The sequence below is a fragment of the Schistocerca nitens genome, chromosome 8, assembly GCF_023898315.1.
Source record: "Schistocerca nitens isolate TAMUIC-IGC-003100 chromosome 8, iqSchNite1.1, whole genome shotgun sequence".
Taxonomy (NCBI): domain Eukaryota; kingdom Metazoa; phylum Arthropoda; class Insecta; order Orthoptera; family Acrididae; genus Schistocerca; species Schistocerca nitens.
In genome coordinates this window covers 420482394-420508164 of record NC_064621.1, presented here as the reverse complement: position 1 = coordinate 420508164, position 25771 = coordinate 420482394, and the positions used below count along the sequence as shown (strand labels likewise).

The following is a 25771-nucleotide window of genomic DNA, read 5'->3' as shown; positions in this document are numbered from 1 at the left end:
CAGCCCTCTCGCAGTGTCCGGAGCAAGTATGGTGGGTCTGACACACCGGTGTCAATGTGTTCTTTTTTCCATTTCCAGGAGTGTATTAAAATATTTTTATTTAACTTGGTGTATTTTTTTAAGTCAACTGGAGGTTACTTTCTGAACGGCCCTCGTATTTAACACATTTTTACTGTTTCAATGGTCTGTCTGAAATAACTTTTCTTTACAAGTGTTCACATTTAAACGTGAAAAAAATTATACTGTGCTATCTCTTTAAACGTAAATGAAAATCGGAATTTTATATTGTGTGAAAAATATTGTTCGGTCATGTGGTGACTTTATTGAATGTGTGAAGTTGTTTGTATCTGACCACTGCAATTATAAGTGCCCCTGTCACAAGCTTTAGTATAAACGTTCTCATTTGCCATTTCCAACACTGAGTGTGCCTTGAGCAGCACCTGCTGTTACCTCCCTACAGGAGAAGCGAGGCCGCAAGGGAATCGCCTTTTCGCCCGTTATTGAGCCACAGTCTGACACTGCGGTGGTCACCGAGTCTCCAGGTGACATCCTGAGGGACGGCCGCTACAACCAGGTCGCCGTCATGACAGGCGTCACTTCTGCAGATGGCAGTGTCATTGTTGAATGTACGTACACAAACTTGTATACAAATGTAGTGCACTGTTACCTCAAAGCCGACTACATAAATTACTACACTAATATGTCATTTATAACTGCTGACACACAACACGTCTCACAATGTAGATGTGTACCTGGGAGTGCATTATCTTTAGGCTCTGTTACTTAACTGTTTTCTGGTCTATGTGCCTCATTGCTTAACCTAACATAATACATGACACCGATGCCTGCGACTACATTTAAGATTCAAAGCCTACCTTATAGTGTGTTTCCGAAGTTATGTTGCAGTGCACCGTATCATAATCATCATTGTCGTTGTCGCTAGACGTTTAATATCCACATGTGGATAAAGATGTCCTCTATATCTGTGCATACATCATGGGCTGTAGTTTGGGTTTTGTGTGTTGTTAATGTATGTTTTCTAGTAGCATCTACCAACGTTAATGTTGTGTCGTCCATGATGGGCTGTGGATGTGTCAACCACGACCATTTATGGCAGTAAAAGGTAAATTACACCGTCATCATCAGGTGGATGAGTGGGTTGCATTACATTTTTGTTTGCTGGCTGTAGTCGGTTGTTTGTTCTGAGTTCTAGAGTTCTCCTGCACTACAAACATGGTATAACCAGTATTTGTTAACGTAATATAACAGTAGGATCACACATTTTAAAGAAAAATGAAACTAGTTGCAGTATGTTCCAGCAGAAATAACCCTGAAGTTCGTCATAAATATACATCAGTTTTAGGTGTCACACAAATATGAAACAACAACATTAAAAGTACAGAGCTTGTATGGAAGTAGAAAAACAGTGCTTTGTCAGTCACAGAGCTTTCGTCACCAGCTTACATTGGGAAAAAGGAGAGATAACAAATACGTGTGTATTTAACTCTTCACGGCCTTTTCGCTCAAGAATATCACTATTGCATTAACGAAAAATATGAAAAGTAAACAGCTTATCAACCTATATTTCAGCATATTTGTTTGCTAATTTTTCGATTTGGTGTATTGGGAGTTATTTTATCATTTAGGCACTGACAAAAATTATAACAGTAAAAGTTACTGTGCTTCACCTAATATGCTTGAGAAACAACGTCTAATGTGTCTACGAGGCTTCAAAAAGAGTTCACTGCCACTGTCTCAGCTTTGTCGTTGTGTTCTGCCCATGTTTTCTGTTGTGAATTGCTAATATACTAACACACTGGTACGTAAGAGTTGTTTTTTCCATCATAATACATTATGTAATTCACTGCCCTACAGCAAAAATAAAAATAAAAATAAAAAAAATTTTGCAAATCGTATGTTTACGAGACAAAGTACCCATTATAGCCAGACTAGACGACGTTTCCGAACTGGGTTTACAGAACTTGTAAATACATTTAGATACTAGTCACATTAACGACACAAAACATGTTCTACGCTGCAGTAATCTAATAATACTCTACAAACTAAAAAAGAAACTACTGAACCTCTATGAATAACCTGCAATTTTTGTTCATAACAGGTAACATGGGCTTAACACATTCATTGATAAAGCTGAGAACGTGGCAATCAGCTTTATTAGAAGCATCTCAAGTATACTAGACGATGTACAGGAAGTCAGAAAAGCAACTCCCAAATCATCAAACCGAAAGATTAACAAATAAATGTGATGAAATGTGGGTTTATAATTTATATTGTGAAGCCAAAATGTTGTATTACGTTATCTGTGCATTTTATTCGCAATGTAAGCTAGTAATGAATGCTATTTGACTTTCAAGGTTGTATATATCTACATTTGTACAATCTCAGGACTATTTATGTTGTTGTTTTGTGTTTATGTAATGTGAGTATATTAATTATTGTTTACAAATTTTAATCGTTGTGCCATATTATGTTAACAAATGTTTATTATTTCTATCGAAATTAAATCTAAGACAACTGGCTCCACCCAGAAAACAAAAATGTAATGTAATCCACTGATACGCATGACGATGATGGTGGTGTAAGGCCTCGAAACGATTCATGTTAAAAAATGAAGAGTGACTGACACATAATAGTTTTAGTTTGTCTCTTATGAACCCGCCTTCATTTAAGACGTCAGATCGATCTGATATCATCTCTTGAAATGCAGCAAAGCATTTCCTTGCTTCATGTACAATCGATTCGGCTAGATACATGATCCGCCCGACACCACCACATTTTCAATACTTCTATTTATCGCGAGCGGTAAGAGGGAAATCCGTGTTCGAGTCCTTGTCCAGCAAAAATTTTGAGTCGTTGTTCCATTTCACACCCGATGGTTGTCCATATTTGCAACTGCGAATACATTTAATGTATTTGATAACGACTATAGTTGCCACAGTGCCTATTAAAGGAACAGTGCACCGTTATTCGGAATAACATAGGCACTACAACATCGTACTTGTCACATGGTCTCAAGTCAAATAAACACAGTCAACCTTCCTTTCGAGACACAATGGGAGGAAGGAGCCAAATTCTGAAAAACCTGTTTAGTGTACTGAAAACTCTACAAAAAAATTTCAGTGTTCAGTATACTTATTTATTTTCTGTCTGTTTGGCTGTTGCCTCGAACTGACAAATATACAATCCGATCCACTTTTATAAGTTCATTGTTTATTTGTACTGTTCTTCTGTCGACGCGCTAGTTATTGCCTACATTATTTTAATAATTTTAATTTCAGGCATATTTTCAAATGTGCTTTCTTCAGTTCTGCTGTTCCTTGTTGAGATTTGTCTGCTCTAAAGGTAAACATTACAGTGCCATTAGCTAAATAAGAGTTATTCAGATGTTATTATTGGTTTCTCTTTCTTAAGCTTATTGCAGTTTAATTAAAGAGAATTTTACACCAGACGCGTTTCGCTCATGTATATAAAACATCTTCTGTCTTCATGCTGCAAATAGGGTAGATATGTTTGTACGTTTTTGTTTTTAGATTAAAAACAACATTTTGCTTATAAAGCTGGCATGCAATTTGCTTATGGTGTTTCTTCCTATTGTTTACATATTCTCAAACCATTGCTTACACCCTCTTTGTTAGCACGGACAGAGGCAGAATCACTGCAAGTAAACTACACACCAATTTCTTTAACAAAATGCTCTTTTTTTCTAAAACAACCAAAATATGCAAACATACGTATCTAATTTACAGGATGAGCACAGAAGATGCTTTATAAATAAAATCGAAACGCATCTGATGTAAAACTCTGTTTATTTAAATTGCAGTGAGCTTAAGGCGGAGAAACCAACATAACCGATTTTTACAGCTTCTGCATAAGATGACAGTGCAAACAAATATATTATTCACATATGTTCCGTTGTCACACATTCCTTCTTTATTTTCGTCAAAATATCTTCAGGAAATTAAGGAATGCACATAGCCCTGACAAACATCGCGGCTAATCAACAGAGAACTGGCGCTGTGGCTAAGACGGTGGACCTGTGTTCCGAAGGAGGGCAGCTTGGGATCCCGTTTAAGCATCTTGATTTAAGTTGTCGATTTTCCCCAAGTAACTTCAGTGGTTTGCCGGTGTAGTTGATTCATACAATCGGCGGATTCTTTCTTCCACCATCACGCTCCGTAAGATCTATGGCTCCATCTCTATTGAACTCGTCTCGACAAATTTTTAAACCCACTGCTAAAATTCCTGTTGCCGTTCTGTTCCTCAGAGTTACCAGATGTGCTAAAATACCTTTAAGTAGGCGAACGGTCTCGCGACAGCTGAAATCAGAAACAGGGCAACGAGATAAGGTATTACAAGTCTCTTTTCATGCAGATGAGTAGTGAAAAGTCTCCGTAGTCTCTTTTCATAATCATACTAATTACGGAGAAATCCTTATAAATTCCGATTTTTTAAATACAAATAAACTAATATCCGCTAATAGTGTCATAGTAGCTAACAAACTGACAACGAAACACCAAAAGTAAACAAGTAACACTAAGAAACAATGATTGAAATTTTACATTTAGGCCAGTCCAATGTAACTACCGACTGACAGAAGAAAGGAAATTTGACGATTAGAGTAGAAATGTGCTTCCAGCACAGTGGTGTCCAATCTACTTTTGCAGATACTATAAGAGACTACCTGGAATGAATTAGCTGAAAGTTTGCACATTAAGACTCCTGAATTTCACTGGTGAATCTATATGAGGAATTTTGATTACCTTGTTGTCCGATTTATCGATGCGGCAGAAATTCTTCGCCATTCACAGGATGTTTTTGACCGGAGAATGCAGAAAGTAAAAGGAAATATCAATTTTTGTAACAAACATGGTCGTTTTGAAAGCTCCTCCTCCATTTTTCTCGTAACTTTGCAGTACATTTCATTTGAATGAATTTACAAACTGATCACACCAGGCAAAATGATCAAACCATGTTTCTATCTCCGTGACGTACATATAATAAACTGCCACAGAAAATTAATAACTGGTGGTGAAAAGGATCCTCTGTAATAAAAGACAGTGTCCACTGACTTAGTCTGTTAATCTGCAAACAATAGAACACCCCTAACTACGTTCTTCTCATTCACACTGATATAATTTGCAAATCAAAGTACATTTCTTCTAGAGGTGCCAAAAGTTAGTTCGTATTGGATCAGCATATAAGATAGGCTGTCAACGACCCCATCGCTCGCAACTTGGATTCCTGCCACAGGGATTCAAGCACACAAACGTATTCAACTTTAGTATTACGATCGTATTTTTACATATCTAGGTTTGTAACACTAATTTTTAACAATATTTGAGTAAACGGACACTGGTGATGAACTTGCAGCTGTACTAAACTTCAATTTATTAGCAATTGCAAAATTTTTCTGAATCAGGTATAGAGATATTATCTGTTGGTGACACGTGAAATTTCATAAATTTAGTACAGCTGCAAAATATTTACCAATGTATGTTTCTTCAGACGTTGTTAAAAATGATTATCAAAAGCCTCTACAGGCAAAATGACTACCATAATATTAACGTTGATTACGATTATCTAATTGAAACCCTGTGGACAGAATTCAGGTAAAGTTGCGAGCGATTCGTTGATAGAATAACGTATGGAAATTTGGATCTGTCCTGGAAGGGTGCTCGGGTAGACAAAGTCGTTAAGGCGACCTCTCACAGCAAACAGAAAATCCGAATTCGAGGCCCGGTTCGCGAGAAATTTTCATGTGTTACCAAAAAGAGAATACTTTCTGAAAGATTCCACAATTGTTTACTGTTTGAGTATGAAGAACTCTTGACCTTCACGATCTCATTGGAGTATAAATATTTCGGTTCAATTTTCTAATTAACTTTAAGACTCTGTTACCTGGAAATCATTATAAATACATGTAAGACATATTTAGCCCGTGTTGGAAAGGAAACGTTTCCACAGCTTATGGTAGTTCCTGTTGTCAACACATGTGAAACCCCAGTTTCTCTTTTCCCTTGAAATTAAACTCTTTCAGCTGTAAGACAGCCCCTGTACAGGAAGAGTTAACATAAATACAATACACAAAACCGTAGTCTCTTTTCTTTGTTTCTAAAATGTTACCTAATAATTGGGAAAACAAAACGAACCACTTTGTAAACAATCGCCGTCACATTGGTGTCATCACACTAGTCACAGCACCGATCTTCCTGTAGACGTTAATCGTGTGGAAAGATGAGTTACTAAGGTTTATCCAGCGCTGAAGTGCAGGGTTATTTGTTGGACTGTAGTCTACCTATGAGTCGTCACAATCTGTGACGGAAACCCCTGCCATCAACACGTGGTTGGCCTTGGCGTTTGGTCTGATACAGGCTGTTTCAGTCCACGTGAGGCAATCATCACAGATCCTCAAGGACTATGCGCTGTGAGAAACATTGTTCTTGCGGACCTACGAAAAATGGTGACCTTACCTAAGTCCCGAGAGCTTCCATCCTGTTCGTGTTTTGTAAATTTTATTAATCGCAACTGGAATATCGTGGACTATCTAAGACAACGTTTACTTTGGGAAGTATACCTTGCTTCCAAAGAATTATCCTACATCTTTCGCTTTGTCGACTCATTTTGCCACCTTTTCTGCGCGGATGGATTATAAGAGGAATAGAGTGTGTTGTCCATACGGCATTTTACTTACTATAAGACGCACCTTATTTCTTAAGCAGTTTTTTAAGAAATAACATGTTTAGTATTTTAGTTAATAGACTGAAACAGCCGCGCGGAGTGGCCGCGTGGTTCGAGGCGCCATGTCACTAATCGTGCGGCCCCTCCCGCCGGAGGTTCGAATCCACCCTCGAGCGTGGGTGTGTGTGTTGTCCTTAGCGTTAAGTTAATTTAAGTAGTATGTTTAAGTCTAGTGACCGATGACCTCAGCAATTTTGTCCCTTATGAATTCACACACATTTGAACATTTGAGTTTGCAAAGACAGTCTAAAAAAATTCTTAGTTTATAATGCCGAATTGACCTTTATATGCCTCAGAATCGTCATCTGAACTTTCTTCTTCTTCTTCTTTTTATTCATCTTTATCTTCATCGTTGTCCTCTTCATATGTAAGCTGGTCTTCGCTGCCATCGCGAGCGTTACTTATGCCGCACTTCTTGAAAGTTTTAACAATAACGGCTTCTTTCACTCTAGACCACGACTGTTTTATTCACTGACACACTTGCTCGATTGCAGGTCGTTTTAAAGCTCCCTTCAGCATGAATTCGTGTTCGGTTTCATCCCTCATCCAATTGCTTCGTTTCTCTCTCATGTAAATTTTTCAATGGTTTACTTATCGAGACATCGAGATGTTGCAGTTGTGATGTAAGTCCTCTCGGAATAACACCAAGCTATGCATTTTCCCGCTTTAATTTCTCTTTTACAGATTTTTTCAAATGACTACTAAACTGATCCAACACTAGAACTCTTCATCGGTAAAGCACCTTTCCTTCTCCCCCACACTCCGTTGATCCATAATTTCATACCAGCCTCGTGTGTTCTACTCTTGACATGTACGTGAACAATAACACCTGGTGGTATTCCAGAAAGTTTTGGCATTGTGTTTTGTCTGAAAATGATCATTGGGTTAAGTTTAGTACCGTCAACACAACAGGAAAGGACAACAGAGTAGTGCATTTTTTCGTGTCCAGTTGTTTTTATAGTTACAGTTTTAGCACCTTTCATGGCAACATTTCTCTTACTCGGCACATCAAATGTCAGGGGAGCTTCGTCCATATTCGCTGTTTGGCTTAGTTCAACATTGGTGTTTTTTCGATGTTAAGTAATAAAGAGATGAAAAGATAATATTTTCTCTTCGTTTTCTTGTGGCATTTTATGATACATTTTGTTTTTGTTTCGCAGGTAAGTCCGTGATACTTCATAAACCTGTAGCACCAAAAAACTCCACACTTAAAATCTGTGAAAAAACACTCTAGATCGTGAGTGTACTTTATTAAAATAATCTGTTTCGGCGAAGGCTGAGACCATCATCAGACAGCGCCATCATCTGAAGTTGACGATGTGCAGAACAGTCAGTTGACCTCTGTCGCTGAATCTGAGGTCTACTGAGTATTCTACACACAGTCAACTTCAACTCGTGGTGCTGTCTGAAGAAGGGACAGATCTAGGCCGAAACCGGTCGTTTCCATAAAGTACGATAACGATCTACAAAATTTTTTCATTGATATTATATAGGTTACAAGGCCCCTGCTTCCCGAAAAGTCCACCCTTAAAGTCTGTTAAGTTACATTGTCGCGCTACCTTTCGAGAATGTATCTGAATCATTTTTGTATTAATGCTATTTTGGGAGGTGTGAATCCGCTTGAGTAGGTCATTCTCTAGTTTTGGCCGTTTTCCATTCAGTCCTTTGTTTGCACATTTAGTCTTCCTCATTTTTTCTAGTTCTTCTTTTCTAGACCGCTAATCCGAAATGGCATTTTCCGTTGGAGAACCGAAATGCCTCTCGGCTGCTCTGTGTCCATGTACTTCTGCATATATTATTACTTTCAATTTACAGGCCGCAGCATATCAATGCCTTTTCCATTAAATATCTAGCTGTTAACAAAATTATTGTACTGTTATCGATAACACAAATCACTTTCAATTCGAGTTTACTGGTACCGTAGACAGCAACGACGCGTCGTAGGTTAAACAGAGTTCTGGGTTTGGCGGGGCGGGAGCGAGACAGTGTTAGCAAGCTTGTGAACCCATTTTCGTCGCATCGGTGCACTGCTACTGCCAGTTGAATACAGTGTTGCCAGATAGAGATAGGTTTCCCTCGGCATCTAATATATGGCCATTTTTAAGACGGACAGGAATTTTAAATCAACACTGGAAATTTTTATTTTAGTTTGGAGGCAATTTTTCGAAGGAAACAATGCGTCTTATAGTCCGTAAAATACTGTTGTAACAACATACATGTAAAACGACATGCTTATCCAGGAAGGTGGCATTTCACGGGCAACGTGTATTTTGTTTCAGCGTCTGGAATTCTGACGGACGAAGCTTTCGCTGCGGATATGAGAGAGAACTTCACACTTCTCGTTGGCTCCCAGCTGCCGTTGCCAACCGTGGAGGAACAAACCGAAGCGGCAGTAAAGGTGGAGAATTTCTACTTTGGGGAAGAAGGGTTCTCCGTGAATAACACCCAGGCTGTTTACGACGTAAGTACTGTCTTACTGTAGACGTTATCTGCTTTCCCGTGCATTCGGTGAAATTAATGGTAGACAGATCAATGTTTTCTGCATTCAAGTAAAACACCACTGTTTACAACTTCGTGCTGAACTGTATATACTTTTAAATGAGCTTCCGTATAGTCACATTTCGTTTGATGGATTTCAGAACGTCTCCAATTCACCCCTACGTGTGTTCTTAGCTCTCCACTATTCAGTGGTTACATTGCATAGCTTTTAGTGGTGAGCTGTCTGTGAAGTGATATCTGAAAACTATTATGACGTAGTCGTTCCTGTCACACAACTATACAAGTTAATAAACCTTTTGCTTTTGCAAAGAGAATTACAGCGGTAGGCCTGAGTCATGGAATGCAGAATTAATAAAGAACGTGGGAGGAATTGGGACGCATATAACAACGGCTGAAGTAGGCGTATGCCTGGAAAAGGAAACGTGTTCGCGATCCATATAAAATCCAGTTTAGAGGTCTACAGTACCTGGAAAGACGGAAATAAGAATACCATACTCAAAGTATGAATAAAATTCATCACTGAGCAAAGAAGATTATCCGACAAACGGGTTTGTCCCTGCGTTTCACTGCATCTCAAGTCACATCGCTCCCCCATATCAGGTGCAGCTCACTCTCGTCAGTCCCCCGTCTTGTCGGCAGTGACATGTGGAGTTACCAGGATCAGGGAAATGACATGGGAGGACTAGGCCTCTTTAACTAACATCATTTATCCTTGGAAAACGACATTTATTTTCAAATAATTTTTTGAGTAACAACAGGTCCCCTTCGAGAAACCTGCCGGACAATTGAAGTTAATTTACATAGATTGACTCTGGCATAGAAGAAAACAGTAACCAGCCACTTTCTACAATATGTTTATTTATTTAAACAGTGCCGTTACCGGTTTCGAACCGACAAATTCAGCTTCAGACATTTTACATTAGCTTTCACTTTTTGTTTTCCCAGCTGATAAATTTCCTTGGAGTGATGGTGCCCTACAGCCAAAACAAGATGTGAGACAATGCCTTTCAAGTGTAATTGTGCTTCGCAAAGATTTTAAGTCATGTAAATCAATTATTAAAGAGAAGATGTTTTCATTATTTACGATGCAAAATTTGTTATTTACCTTCCCATGCTGACTGTGATCATGCAGCAGCGAAAACTGTATGATGCACCTTTTTATATATACATATATACACATAACGTAAAGCACCTCTCACACACCAAGAAGTTTCACCACATAGAAGTATAAATAAACTGGATGCAGTCTTGATGGCATAAATTTTTTCAATGTGGTGACCGGTTTCGATCTTATTATAAGATCATCTTCAGACCATGGATGTCTGCCGGTGCACCACCATCCATAAGCAAGACGGTTGGCATGCGCCACTGCCTCCGGCACACATCTATGGTCTGAAGATGATCTTATAATAAGATCGAAACCGGTCACCTGGTCACCACATTTAAAAAAAGAAAATATGCGATCGAGACTGCTTCCATTTGATTTATAATAATTATAGATCGTTGTTTCCTATAATAAGAACTATGTTCTTTAAAATGTTAAACATGGAAGTATGTATACGGAGAAGGCGATATTACAACCATAACAATGAGAAAGATTTCCATCATCAGTGGCGCGTTAGATTATGGGTATACATGTACATAGAAAAGAGAATAATGCAGTTTCGACAAAATAGCATGAAGTTAATTTGTCATTATACAGATGAAGGCCTTCAAATGGTGAAAGTTACAGCCGTTGAATTACAATGATAACAACCACAAACAAATTCAAGAAATAAGACCTTGACAAATTGGCCTCTCTTAACATTTTTAAATTTGAAAAGTTTAAATATACCAGCCAATTAAAATAATTAAAACAGGTCTAGATAAATTTCTTGAAACAAATTAAAATTCAAGACATTAGGCAGACCCCCAAAAGATAAATATTAAAAAAAATAACAATTGACCTTTAGGGGATACCCGAATGGCTTACACCAAAAAATTACAATAAAATGCACAAGTTCAAATATAAAACATTAAACAGAAAATTCCCCCTGTGAAGCCAGTTATTCAAAGGCCTTTTAGCCGACGACAAAATTTCGGTTACAGTCCAAGTTAGATAACATAAGATACTCAACTTGAGCAGACACAACCAGGACTAGCGACTGCAAACAATAGCAACCAGCGCTAGGAAATGGTGGAGAGCCGTGCACACGACCGCAAGTAGACCAGGCCCATGCGACAAGAGGCCGCCGACACGGTAACTTCAAAAGTGGAGTTAACAAACCAGAAGGATTATACTACAATCAAAAGTGATGGTTCACCCATAACTGCACTTATAGAGCCTTTCGAATAAGTGTATATGCACTAGGAAATAAGCTTCGGTAACAGGGAACTGCTGAAAGGGAGCGACAATATCTTCCAGGTAGGAATATGAATAACCACTCGCTAGGGTCTTACCATTAGCTCGTAACATGCTTAAAGGGCTGATTAATAGTAAGGGAGAACCAGCCATCTTCTAAAACATCGTGAAAACAAATTAAAATTCAGAAACAGCTGGTTCTCTTGCATGACAATTTTAAAACAAACACAACTCAAAAGAGAGAGAGATAGAAAACCAGATAAGGCGTAGGCCCTTGATATGGCTATGCGTGACAGCCGGGCACATTACATAACCGTAACATTAACCATGGCAAATTTTTTGAGAGAGAATGCTGGCGAGCAGATTAAATCATGTTACTTCAAAATCACACAAAGAAGACAGGCAATACACTAGTCATAAAATTACGCGATCCAAATAAGAAGGCGTGCATGACGACTCAATGAACATAAACACGAACATCTGCTCAAACATCTTGCGGACCGGGAAATCGGTGCACAGAGCTGAACTAGTTGGCCACAGCTTAAGCGAACCGGGCCTTTGCATTCTGCCCAGCCCTGGTGAAAAAGAGTGAATGACGACCCGGGAAAGACATCGTGCCGATCCGCACCGCTGCTCCGAACACTGCTACTGTACCCAGCTCCAGACTCTGCGAAAACTACCTGCCAATTGCCAGGACCGCGCTCTTCGGAGGCCTCTCCGCAAATGCGACTCTAGCGCCTCCTTTTGAAGTCTAGGGGAGGCAGCGATGACCGAACAAAGGTGTAATCCGCGCTCACTGGTGAGAGCCAGCTAAAAGTTATCGGTAGCGGGAAAGCGAAATGAGCCCCATCGTCTCAGGCGGAGTTCCCTGTTCATGTTTTGTTCTTTCCTAATAGCCACTGTCACTGTCATTTCAGTCTTCTCTTTTCCTTTATCGTTCCCGTCCCGATAATACTGAAAAGGCTTCAAATATTCTAAACTAATATATATCATTCTAAATGCCCATTACTGTTACTATTATTATTATTATTATTATTAGCGTCAATTATTTCTACATCTACATCTACATGACTACTCTGCAATTCACATTTAAGTGCTTGGCAGAGGGTTCGTCGAACCACAATCATACTATCTCTCTACCATTAGACTCCCGAACAGCGCGCGGGAAAAGCTAACACCTAAACCTTTCTGTTCGAGCTCTGATTTCTCTTATTTTATTTTGATGATCATTCCTACCTATGTAGGTTGGGCTCAACAAAATATTTTCGCATTCGGAAGAGAAAGTTGGTGACTGAAATTTCGTAAATAGATCTCGCCGCGACGAGAAACGTCTTTTCTTTAATGACTTCCATCCCAACTCGCGTATCATACCTGACACACTCTCTTCCCTATTACGTGATAATACAAAACGAGCTGCCCTTTTTTGCACCCTTTCGATGTCCTCCGTCAATCCCATCAGTTAAGAATCCCACAAACGCGCAGCAATATTCTAACAAAGGACGAGCGAGTGTAGCGTAAGCTGTCTCTTTAGTGGATTTGTTGCATCTTCTAAGTGTCCTGCCAATGAAACGCAACCTTTGGCTCGACTTCCCCACAATATTATCTATGTGGTCTTTCCAACTGAAGTTGTTCGTGATTTTCACACCCAGGTACTTAGTTGAATTGACAGCCTTGAGAATTGTACTATTTATCGAGTAATCGAATTCCAAGGGATTTCTTTTGGAACTCATGTGGATCACCTCACACTTTTCGTTATTTAGCGTCAACTGCCACCTGCCACACCATACAGCAATCTTTTCTAAATCGCTTTGCAACTGATACCTGTCTTCGGATGACCTTCCTAGACGGCAAATTACAGCATCATCTGTGAACAACCTAAGAGAGCTGCTCAGATTGTCACCCAGGTCATTTATATAGATCAGGAACAGCAGAGGTCCCAGGGCGCTTCCCTGGGGAACACCTGATATCACTTCAGTTTTACTCGATGATTTGCCGTCTATTACTACGAACTGCGACCTTCCTGACAGGAAATCACGAATCCAGTCGCACAACTGAGACGATACCCCATAGGCCCGCAGCTTGATTAGAAGTCGCTTGTGAGGAGCGGTGTCAAAAGCTTTCCGGAAATCCAGAAATACGGAATCAACCTGAGATCCCCTGTCGATAGCGACCATTACTTCGTGCGAATAAAGATCTAGCTGCGTTGCACAAGACCGATGTTTTCTGAAACCATGCTGATTACGTATCAATAGATCGTTCCCTTCGAGGTGCTTCATAATGTTTGCATACAGTATATGCTCCAAAACCCGACTGCAAACCGACGTCAATGATATAGGTCTGTAGGTCGATGGATTACTCCTACTACCCTTCTTAAACACTGGTGCGACCTGCGCAATTTTCCAATCTGTAGGTATAGATCTATCGGTGAGCGAGCGGTTGTATATGATTGCTAAGTAGGGAGCTATTGTATCAGCGTAATCTGAAAGGAACAATATGGACCTGAAGACTTGCCCGTATCAAGCGATTTGAGTTGCTTCGCAACCCCTAAGGTATCTACTTCTAAGAAACTCATGCTAGCCGCTGTCCGTGTTTCAAATTCTGGAATATTCCATTCGTCTTCCCTGGTGAAGGAATTTCGGAAAACTGCGTTCAATAACTCCTCTTTAGCGGCACAGTCGTCGGTAACAGTACCATCGGCACTGCGCAGCGAAGGTATTGACTGCGTCTTGCCGCTTGTGAACTTTACATACGACCGGAATTTCTTCGGATTTTCTAACAAATTTCGAGACAATGTTTCGTTGTGGAACCTATTAATGGCATCTCGCATTGACGTCCGTCCCAAATTTCGCGCGTCTGTAAATTTTAGCCAATCCTCGGGATTTCGCGTTCTTCTGAACTTCGCATGCTTTTTCCGTTGCCCTGCAACAGCGTTTGGACCTGTTTTGTGTACCATGGGGGATCAATTCCATCTCTTACCAGTTTATGAGGTATGAATCTCTCAATTGCTGTTGCTACTATATCTTTGAATTTGAGCCACATCTCGTCTACATTTGCATAGTCAGTTCGGAAGGAATGGAGATTGTCTCTTAGGAAGGCTTCTAGTGACACTTTATCCGCTTTTTTAAATAAATTTATTTTGCGTTTGTTTCTGGTGGATTTGGAAGAAACGGTATTGAGCCTAGCTAGAACGACCTCGTGATCACTAATCCCTATATCGGTCATGATGCTCTCTATTAGCTCTGGATTGTTTGTGACTAAGAGGTCAAGTGTGTTTTCGCAACCATTTACAATTCGCGTGGGTTCGTGGACTAACTCTTCAAAATAATTTTCGGAGAAAGCTTTTAGGACAATCTCGGAAGATGTTTTCTGACTACCACCGGTTTTGAACAAGTATTTTTGCCAACATATCGAAGGAAGGTTGAAGTCCCCACCAACTATAACCGTATGAGTGTGGTATTTATTCGTTACGAGACTAAAATTTTCTCTGAACTGTTCAGCAACTATATCATCGGAGTCTGGGGGTCGGTAGAAGGAGCCAATTATTAACTTAGTTCGGCTGTTAAGTATAACCTCCACCTCCACCCATACCAATTCGCACGGAGTATCTACTTCGACTTCACTACAAGATAAACCACTACTGACAGACACAAACACTCCACCAACAATTCTGCCTAACCTGTCTTTCCTGAACACCGTCTGAGACTTCGTAAAAATTTCTGCAGAATTTATTTCAGGCTTTAGCCAGCTTTCTGTACCTATAACGATTTCAGTTTCTGTGCTTTCTATTAGCGCTTGTAGCTCAGGGACTTTCCCAGTACAACTACAACAATTTACATCTACAATTCCGACTGTTCCTTGATCCAAGTACGTCCTGTATTTGCCATGCACCCTTTGAGATTGCAGCCCACCCCGTACTTTCCAGAGGCCTTCTAACCTAAAAAAACCGCCCAGTCCACGCCACACAGCCTCCGCTACCCGTGTAGCCGCCAGCTGAGTGTAGTGAACTACTGACCTAATTATTGTTACTGCTGTGAATGTTTTTTAATATCTTTGGCATGGTTCGTACACTGAGGTGACAAAAGTGATTGGATAGCGATATGCACATATTCAGACGGTGGTGTATCACGTTCACAAGGTATAAAAGGATAGTGCATTGGCGGAACTCTCATTTGCAGTCAGTGACTCACGTGAAAACACTCCCTACTTGATTAAGGTCGCACGATGAAGATTAACGGACTTTGAACGTGGAATGGTTGTTGGCACTTGTAATCGGTGGGAGGGCTACGAGGAAGTGCGTATGACATTCTTTTGAACAACTGTTTATTACAGTTTGAAAACCAGCAAAAATTTTAAAAGCCCAAGATCACCTGTAAGATAAATAGTTAATATACTACTTGACACAGTAAATGATACACACTTTCAAACAATTGATTTCAATGACTTAGATCAATTGAACGTATAACTGAATGTGTTGAACAAAAGAACTTGTATACAGATAAATGATATTGAGAATGCACCACCATAAAACACGAAAAATTTAACACTCCACTCCTGAACAAGACTGCCACAAAAGCTCTATACACAAGACAGCCCACACTGTCTGTTTACCAAAACAACAAATTTGCTTCCATTAAATAGTACTAGTACAATTAAAAAACCCAGCTCCCGCTAAAGTACATCGACCAAGTCTTTCAGCAGCGCCCAACAGGTTCCACTACCAGCGGAAAGTCTTCGTTAACCACATGTGAAAACAAAAAGTTCAGTGTCAGCGACGTTGACACCGAAACGGACCAAGATGCTAACACGGCGGTGCGGCGATCGGCCTGCTGCAGGCAGGTGAGCTGACTCCTCGACCCTTGCAGAGGTACGGCTGGGTCATAAGAGAGGTGGCAACGTGGCCGGCAAGGAGCGGCTGCCAGCAGTCGGAGCCACATCAAGTCCCGACGAGGCGGCGCGGAAATTCAAGTCGCCGCAACTCTTGACGAATTAATGTCGGCACATCCTTCCCCGCCAAACTGAAGCCCACGGAGAGCTGATTCTGGTTGAAACTCGCACTTCCGCATTAAACACAATTCTGCACTCTATCTTACAATAGTAGCAGCGAGAAAACAGTTCATCTTCGCCTCTAAATTATAAGGTATTAACTGTCCGCCCCGATAGCTGAGTGGTCAGCGAGACGGATTGCCGTTCTACAGGCCGGGGTTCGATTCCCGGCTGGGTCGGGGATTTTCTCCGCTCAGGGACTGGGTGTTGTAGTGTCTTTATCATGCCGGCTGTAGTGGCCGAGGAGTTCTAGGCGCTTCAGTGTGGAACCGCGCGACCGCTACAGTCGCAGGTTCGAATCCTGCCTCGGGCATGGATGTGTGTGCTGTCCTTAGGTTAGTTAGGTTTAAGTAGTTCTAAGTTCTAGGGGACTGATGACCTCAGATGTTGAGTCCCATAGTGCTCAGAGCCATTGGAACCATTTTGTCTTTATCATATTTCATCCCCATCCGGCGCGCAGGTTGCCCAATGTGGCGTCGAATGTAATAAGACCTGCACCAAGGCGGCCAGACCTGCCCCGCAAGGGGCCACCCGGCCAACGAGGCCAAACGCTCATTTCCATAAGTTGTTAATTTCAACAAGGAAAAGCAACATGCTGGTTCAAATGGCTCTGAGCACTATGGGACTTAACATCTTAGGTCATCAGTCCCCTAGAACTTAGAACTACTAAAACCTAACTAACCTAAGGACAGCACACACATCCATGCCCGAGGCAGGATTCGAACCTGCGACTGTAGAGGTCGCGCGGTTCCAGACTGAAGCGCCTAGAACCCCTCGGCCACTACGGCCGGCGCAACATGGTGGTCTGAACAGATTGGGCAAGGCACTAGACACAACTACTACGCTGAGCAAACAACTATAATACTAGTTCCATCGGCACAACTACACTTTCTTATTTTGGTGCATTCTCCTTCACATTCGGTTTAAGTTTGATGGGTTCTAATAATTCTCCTATTTCCCACAAATCTGGGCAGAGGCTTTCCCATAACTATATCTGCCTCACGACTTGTCACCCGAAAGTTCTTCACCCACACCTGATACCCTGCTCTCGGCTGCCTTCCAGCATCATACCGATTTTTCGTCTTTCCATCGGCTACCCTCAAGTTATTAAAGGCGCACTTCCAATAAGCGCAGATCTGAGCAGCGTCCATCCTCTTCGGATGAAAATCATCCGAGTGCCAAATGATGTTTGTACGCAAACATCAAGCTAGCCGGTGTGGCCTTGTCGGCCTCGTGCATGGCGGTATTGAAGGCGTACCCTAATCAAGATAAGGAACTATCCCACCGGGTCTCATCACCATGATGGAAAGCGATCAATGCGGCCCTGAGATTGCGATTCATCCGCAACGACGGGGAAGGATTCGGGTTATAGGGTGTGGTTGTACTACGAGCCACCCCTATTTCGAAGCAACAATTACGAAATGCCCCTGATATCAAGGAAGCAGCTTTATTAGAAACCAGTATGCGACAAGGCCCAAAGGTACCAAAAAGTCGCTCCAGGCACTTTATAGACGTTTACGGGGTAATATTTCAAGTGGGAAGCAAGCAGCAGAGGCGCATGAACGCATCTACGCAAACGAACACATACCGGTTGCCCTCTCTGGAACGTAGGAAAGGTCCCACGAAATCAACATACAATTTCTCCACGGGTTCAGTCGCAACATCGGACGACCAAAAGTCTTATCACGTATTCAAGGCCGGTTTACTGATCCCACAGGTTTTAGAACCTAACACCATATCCTTGACCTGTCTATCCATGGCCTTCCAAACAAAGTCGTCCCTAACCTTCATATGCGTTTCGAACACTCCCAAATGACCTCCCCACCAGAGTTTCATGATAATATTCAAAGACTAAGGACACCAGATCACCGGAATCACTACTTTCTCACCTCTTTGCCCACGCCAGTGCAACATAATTACTTTTCCATTTAAGCAGTAGGGTCTGACGTTTTCTCCTTTCCTTATACGTTCCTTAATGCTACTTATCACTGTCCCTATCCTGATGCACGGAAATGTCATTAAAAAGATGCGGAAGCCCACTAAGAATAACACAACTTTGATTAACCAGTGCCTCCAGAATAACCCCCTCTGGAGTTTCTTCACCATCAGTTGATCCTCCGAGTAGTGGTCCAACATTCCGTTTAGGCCATGGGTCACAAAATTTTCCTAACCACGGATATATCTGACCTTAAATTGAAATGTGAAAATACGTACTGCCCATCTAGCAATTTGCCCTACTCTCCTTGGCCTTGCCAACACTCATGTGAAACCAAGATTATCGACTTCTAACAAAAATGGTTGGTGTCCCAAATACGACTTAAAATCATCATAAGCTACAGTGCGTCTCCAAGACTCTTCTTCCTGCAGACGGAAACTTGGAGGCTTCTGTTTGTACAATAAAGTCCTTGATGAAATCAGTCATAGCCAACAAAGGGCGGTGGTTAGAGCTTTCTTTAAGGCCTCAAAAGATGCTTGTTGGGAAGAGCCCCAATCTGTTTTTTTTTCCCCTTTCTTTCGGAGATCGTTCAATGGTACCGCTAGTTGGGCAAAATTTGGCACAAATATTCGGGAGTAATTGACCATACCGCATTGACATTTTTAGGACTGGGACACGAAAGGATGTTGGAAGTACATCGCCATTCTGTCATGCAGTGAAACATCTTGTAGTAAGATCGGTAGAACATTACGTAGGATATCAACACACATTGCATCATTTAGACTGCCATCGATATAATGGGGGCCAATTATCCTTCCTCCCATAATGCTGCCCGCACCATGCATAACCCGTCAAGGTCGCCGATGTTCCACTTGTCGCAGCCATCGTGAATTTTCCGTTGCCCAATAATGCATATTATGCCGGTTTACGTTACCGCTGTTGGTGAATGACGCTTCGCCGCTAAATATAAAGCGTGCAAAAAATCTGTCATCGTCCCGTAATTTCTCTTGTGCCCATTGGAAGAACTATACACGACGTTCAAAGTCGTCGCCTTGCAATTCCTGGTGCATAGAAACACGGCACGGGTGAAATCGATGTTGATGTAGCATTCTCAACACCGACGTTTTTGAGATTCCCGATTCTCGCGCACTTTGCCTGCTACTGATGTGTGGATTAGCCGCGACAGCAGCTAAAACACCTACTTGGGCATCATCATTTCTTGCAGGTCGTGGTTGACGTTTCACATGCGGCTGAACACTTCCTGTCTCCTTAAATAACGTAACTATCCGGCGAACGGTCCGGATACTTTTATGATGTCGTCCAGGATACCGAGCATCATACAGAGCACACCCCCGTTGATCATTTTGATCACAATAGCCATACATCAACACGATATCGACCTCTTCCGCAATTGGTAAACGGTCCATTTTAACACGAGTAATGTATCACGAAGCAAATACCGTCCGCACTGGCGGAATGTTACGTGATACCACGTACTTATACGTTTGTGACCATTACAGCGCCATCTATAACAAAGCGAAAAAAGTGGTCCAACTAAAACATTCATATTTCTTTACGTACCACACCAATATGTAACAATAAATGGGGGTTCCTATTTTAAAAAACGCAGCTGATATCCGTTTGACCTGTGGCAGCGCCATCTAGCGAGCCAACCATAGCGCCATCTGGTTTCCCCCTTCAAGCTAGACGAGATTTGTTCTTTGTAGTTTTTTCGTTTGATACTTATTTCGTGCGATATTTGGCCCGTTCACTATCAATGGACCACCCTGTATATTGTTAAACAAACAGGTTGTGTGAAAAGAAAGATATATTGGAGGGTCTTCCCTTCCAATTTTTCCTTAATTCCAGGAAGTACCATGTATCACTATATAAGAAGAAAGAAATGGCACTACAGGGTGGCCCAAAAGTATGGAAACACTCTGAGAAAATCCAAATGGAGTAGCAAACGAGGAACGGGAAGGGGAAAACTTTATAGGCTATGTCACCAACATGGCGGCCATCTTGAAAGCCGCCGTCTTGGATTCAACTCCAAAATTTCAAATGGGAATTTTGTCATCTGACATATCAAACAGATAGAGAACTTCACCAGAAAAACAATGCCATTGTTATTTTAAACATAGCTTTATTCATTCTCGGGTTATAGCCAATTACTTGCGGCAGCAGTGGGACGCTCGGCAGCATGAGTATTACATACTGAGAAGTCATAAAATTGAGCCTGAAATGGTGCAAAGTGACTACCCCATGCCTGATATGTTACATGTGTTTAACTGTTAGGTATCATTTACTCATGCTAACGTTTTAATCATTGTTTCCTTATTTACAGATTACAAAATGTCCTTAACACATGAAGAACGCACTGAAATCATCTTGATATCAGGAGAAAGAAGCACACGGGTCATTGCTGAGGATTTCAACAGTCATCACCCAACCAGACAGCCCATCACTCACAGCGCAGTTGCCAAGCATTTGGCCAAATTCTGAGCAACAAGCTCTGTCACAGGAAGAGACTGGAAGACCAAAATCCGCCACCGATGAAGCAACAACAGTGAGCGTGTTGGCATCATTTGGCAAGAATCCACAACGGAGTACTTGTCACCTGTCACAAGAATGTGGGATTAGCCGTACCTCCATACTGCGAATTTTATCGCGGCACGAATGGCACCCGTACAAAATTCAGCTGCTCCAACACATGAACGAGGATGACCCAGACTGTTGGGTCCAGTTATGGGAATGGGTGACACAGCAGCTGCAGATATACCCATGTTTCCCCTATCAGGTGCTGTTCAGTGATGAAGCCAATTTCTTTATCAATGGTCAAGTGAACAAGCAGAATCACAGATACTGCTCTGACACAAATCCGCATTGGATTGATGCTTCCAAAATGGTCGACTCACAAAAAGTGATGTCTGGTGTGGTGTGTGGGGCACCAAAGTCATTGGACATTTTTTATTGATGGTATGTTAACAACCAACGGTTATCTGAGGTTATTGGATGAAGAAGTGTTTCCCTCATTGTTAACGGAGGACGGGACATTTCCAGAATTCTTCCAGCATGATGGAGCCCCACTACATTATGTTCACAATGTGCGAGCATACCTGGATGTGCAGTTCCCTCAAAAGTGGATTGGTCGTAGGGGTGCTGTGGAGTGGCCACCACGTTCACCAGATTTGACTCTTTTGGATTTTGATCTTTGGGGTCATGTCAAAGCACTGGTTTATTCTTTGAAAATATGGGTTTTGCATCATGTAAAGCAGTGCATTGTTGATGTGTGTGGTCAAATTCAGCCAGATGTGTTAGTCTAAGTTCATCAGGACTGGGTTCGGAGGATAGCATTAACAATCCAACATAATGGACAACATATCGAGCCATTCCTATGACTGTTGGTGGTCTCTTAGGACTGTGTAACATCGGCGTAATGTCTCTTCGGCACATAACACACATGCTGCCGGGCGTCCCACCGCTGCCACATGTAACTTGCTATAACCCGAGAATGAATAAAGCTATGTTTAAAATAACAACGGCATTGTTTTTCTGGTGAAATTCTCTACCTGTTTGATATGTCACATGACCACATTCCCATTTGAAATTTTGGAGTTGAATCCAAGATGGAGGCTTTCGAAATGGCTGCCATGTTGGTGGCATAGCCTATAAAGTTTCGCCCTTCCCGTTCCTCGTGTGTAGGGGCTCTGTTTCCTTGTTTGCTACTCCATTTGAATTTTATGAGGGTGTTTCCGGACTTTTGGACCACCCTGTATTTACTCCAGATTCAACCGGGGTGAGTGGACGTCGGCCGCCCCCCCCCCCTTTCTCACACTCCCCCTGCGGATCCGAATGGCTGCACATTTTTCAATACAAGATACTGAGATTTCATTTAAGGGTTGTCCTGACAGGTGATTAAAGTCAGATGAAATGATTAGGTACCTGTATACATGTGAAATCTGTTTTCAGTTTCATTTATTAGTGTAGCACCCAAGTGCAGTTTCTTCGCCCAGTCTTTCTATAGACAAAGCGACAAACAATTCACACATCCATTATTTCCCACCCACATGAGGCTTACTCGAGAATTAATTTTTATTTACACACCAAATCCTATCAAATGATGTGGGGACCAACAAATGTATTGGCTGAAGGGTTCAGTAGATTACATATTCCCTCCATCTTGTCTGATTGCTTCCTGAGTTGTCGTGAGCCTCTGAACTATTCTCAGTCAGCATGTATCGGCAAAAGCGTATTTGCTTCATCGGTCACCCGCTGAACTTAAGAGATCCTATAAGACTGTTGCGAAATAGCAGAAAACTTCAGCTGATAAACACGAGCAGATTGTGAAGGCAGCAGTTGTGTAATGCAAGCAAACTGTTGCCACGTAAATAATTTTAGCGATAGACGTTTGTCCTGTAGTCGTTGTTTCTTTGTGATGATACTTGCATGAATTACACTGTAGAAATAGCACTGTGAAGAACATGTGTGCTTACAGTCGTGGGTCGAGGCAAAACCTTCTTTTCGTAGATGGTGAATAATTCCTGAATTATCTTTCTTTCTTTTTTTCCTGGTAAATTTAGGCCTATCTCGTCACATTCTCTTACGGCCCAGATTTGAGGGAAAAGCCATGGTCGCGAATTCACTGAACATTATACTTCAAGTTCTCTGAAGTCTGCATTTCCACAACAATATTGTAAAAGTGCACATTTTGTTGCAGGATAATTTTCCAATATCATCGAGTTAGTGAAGTTGAACGGTTCAATAGTTATTTCATCATTCCTGCGTTACTTCCTTTACCTTCAAACAATAACTTTTCGGCACCTTTACACCATCTTATTAATGAGCTAATGGGATACAATATTTAAAAAACAGCAGAGAATGATAATAGCAGAAATTCTTCACTTGGTAGTGGTATTCTTATTTGTTGTTTGTTTACAGATGTATTCTGATATGGACTTCATACAGCCAGCTGAAGAACTAGCCAGGATTGTGGCAAATACCAGCGACCTACCTGTCTATTTGTATTACTTCGACTATGATGGCTACGGTGCCACAGAATACGGTAAGTATTGTCGGGAAATGCTTTTTTCAACCACAAATTACACATAATTTTACGAAAGTAAAATGTATGCAAGAGTTCTCAAGCTATAGTGATTTAACAGTATTTTGGAGCATTCCTTGGATGGATTTCGATATGGATTCGACGTACTAGGGAAAATTAATATGAAAAAGAAAATAGCAAAATACGAATCGAAATTAAAATATTGAGAGAATATTATTCAGCTTCAGGAGGTTTTAGTCACAGTTTCAGAAGTAGTCGGGGAAAATGAACAAACCTACGGAATAGCAGACAAGGACGAAATATTACACGCTAAGATATTATAGGCTGTACAACTTTTAGGGAAATGAGCTAACGTGACAAAAGTAGCTCTACGATGAAAAGACGTCCTCTGACTGATAATGTTTTAAGAATTGGCAGAACCAACAGAAGAAAAACAAAGACAAGATGAGAAGAAAATGGAGATGATGATTGTTGTGAATTAAGACGAAAGGCACGCGTTAAAGCTCACGCAAACTGGCGTGAGGTCTGGAACAGGACAATGTAATTAATATAGCCAATAAGGTACGTTGCTGCTGGAATACTTAACTTTAATCCATAATTGGTGTACATCGCTCTTGTTGATACATTAATAACAATCTCAATATAAACTGGTAATGGCGCCTTGCTAGGTCGTAGCAAATGACGTAGCTGAAGGCTATGCTAACTATCGTCTCGGCAAATGAGAGCGTATTTGTCAGTATATCATCGCTAGCAAGTCTGCTGTACAACTGGGGCGAGTGCTAGGAAGTCTCTCTAGACCTGCCGTGTGGCGGCGCTCGGTCTGCAATCACTGACAGTGGCGACACGCGGGTCCGACGTATACTGATGGACCGCGGCCGATTTAAAGCCTACCACCTAGCAAGTATGGTGTCTGGCGGTGACACCACAATGATGATGAAGAATAGCGATGTTGCGGTGACAGAGAGATGCGATAATATTATAGTAAAAATACCTGAGACAAGGGTGTGTTTCTCCGCGCTATTGCTTCCCTTACTTGCAAGGGAACCTTCCCATCCCACCCCCCTCAGATTAAGTTGTAAGTTGAAAAACTGAACACAGATCAATCGAGAAAACAGGAAGAAGTTGTGTGGAACTATGAAAAAAATACGCAAAATATAAAAACTGAGTAGTCCATGCGCAAGATACGCAACATAAAGGAGAGTGTGATCTCAGGAGCACCGTGGTCCCGTGGTTAGCGTGAGCAGCTGCGGGACGAAAAGTCCTTGGTTCAAGTCTTCTCTCGAGTGAGAAGTTAAATATTCTATTTTCAGACAATTATTATCTGTCCGTCCGTCCGTCCGATGGATTTGACGGTCTACATACGGAAAAATTTGAAAACGTTAAAAACATATGTTTTGATAGAGCACAGGGAAAACAGTGCGACTGTGAAACTGTTGCATTCATTTGCTGCAGTTTATGTGAAAAACTCTTATGTTTTTTTCACTTTTTGGGAGTGATTATCACATTCACAAGAAAACCTAAATCGGGCAAGGTAGAAGAATCTTTTTACCCATTCGCCAAGTGTACAAGTTAGGTGGGTCGACAACATATTCCTGTCATGTAACGCACATGCCGTCACCAGTGTCGTATAGAATATATCAGACGTGTTTTCCTGTGGAGGAATCGGTTGACTTATGACCTTGCGATCAAATATTTTCGGCTCCCATTGGAGAGGCACGTCCTTTCGTCTACTAATCGCACGGTTTTGCGGTGCGGTCGCAAAACACAGACACTAAACTTATTACAGTGAACAGAGACGTCATTGAACGAACGGACAGATCATAACTTGGAAAAATAAAGACAGTAAACTTTTCACACGACGGAAGACTTGAACCAAGGACCTCTCGTTCCGCAGATGCTCACGCTAACCACGGCGCTCCGCAGCTCAGACTATCCTTGATGTTGCTTATGTTGCGCATGGACTACTCAGTTTGTATATTTTGCTTATTTTTTTCATAGTTCCACACCACTTCTTATTGTTTTCTCGATTGATCTGTGTTCAATTTTTCAAGGCCTATCTACTGTGCCTACCTATAACTAAATCTGAGGGGGGTGCGATGGGGAGGTTCCCTTGTTAGTGTTGCTTTCCGAA

General features: G+C 41.4%; 1 protein-coding gene across 1 annotated transcript in view; it reads left to right on the top strand.

Moving 5' to 3' along the window:
* LOC126199266 (acetylcholinesterase-like) overlaps positions 1-25771 on the top strand; it is an 89908-nt gene that overhangs the window by 59005 nt on the left and 5132 nt on the right. Inside the window, exons 6-8 of the mRNA XM_049936072.1 lie at positions 461-626; positions 9039-9220; positions 23517-23640. Coding sequence (XP_049792029.1) covers positions 461-626; positions 9039-9220; positions 23517-23640 — 472 coding nt within the window. The remainder of the gene's footprint in view (positions 1-460; positions 627-9038; positions 9221-23516; positions 23641-25771) is intronic.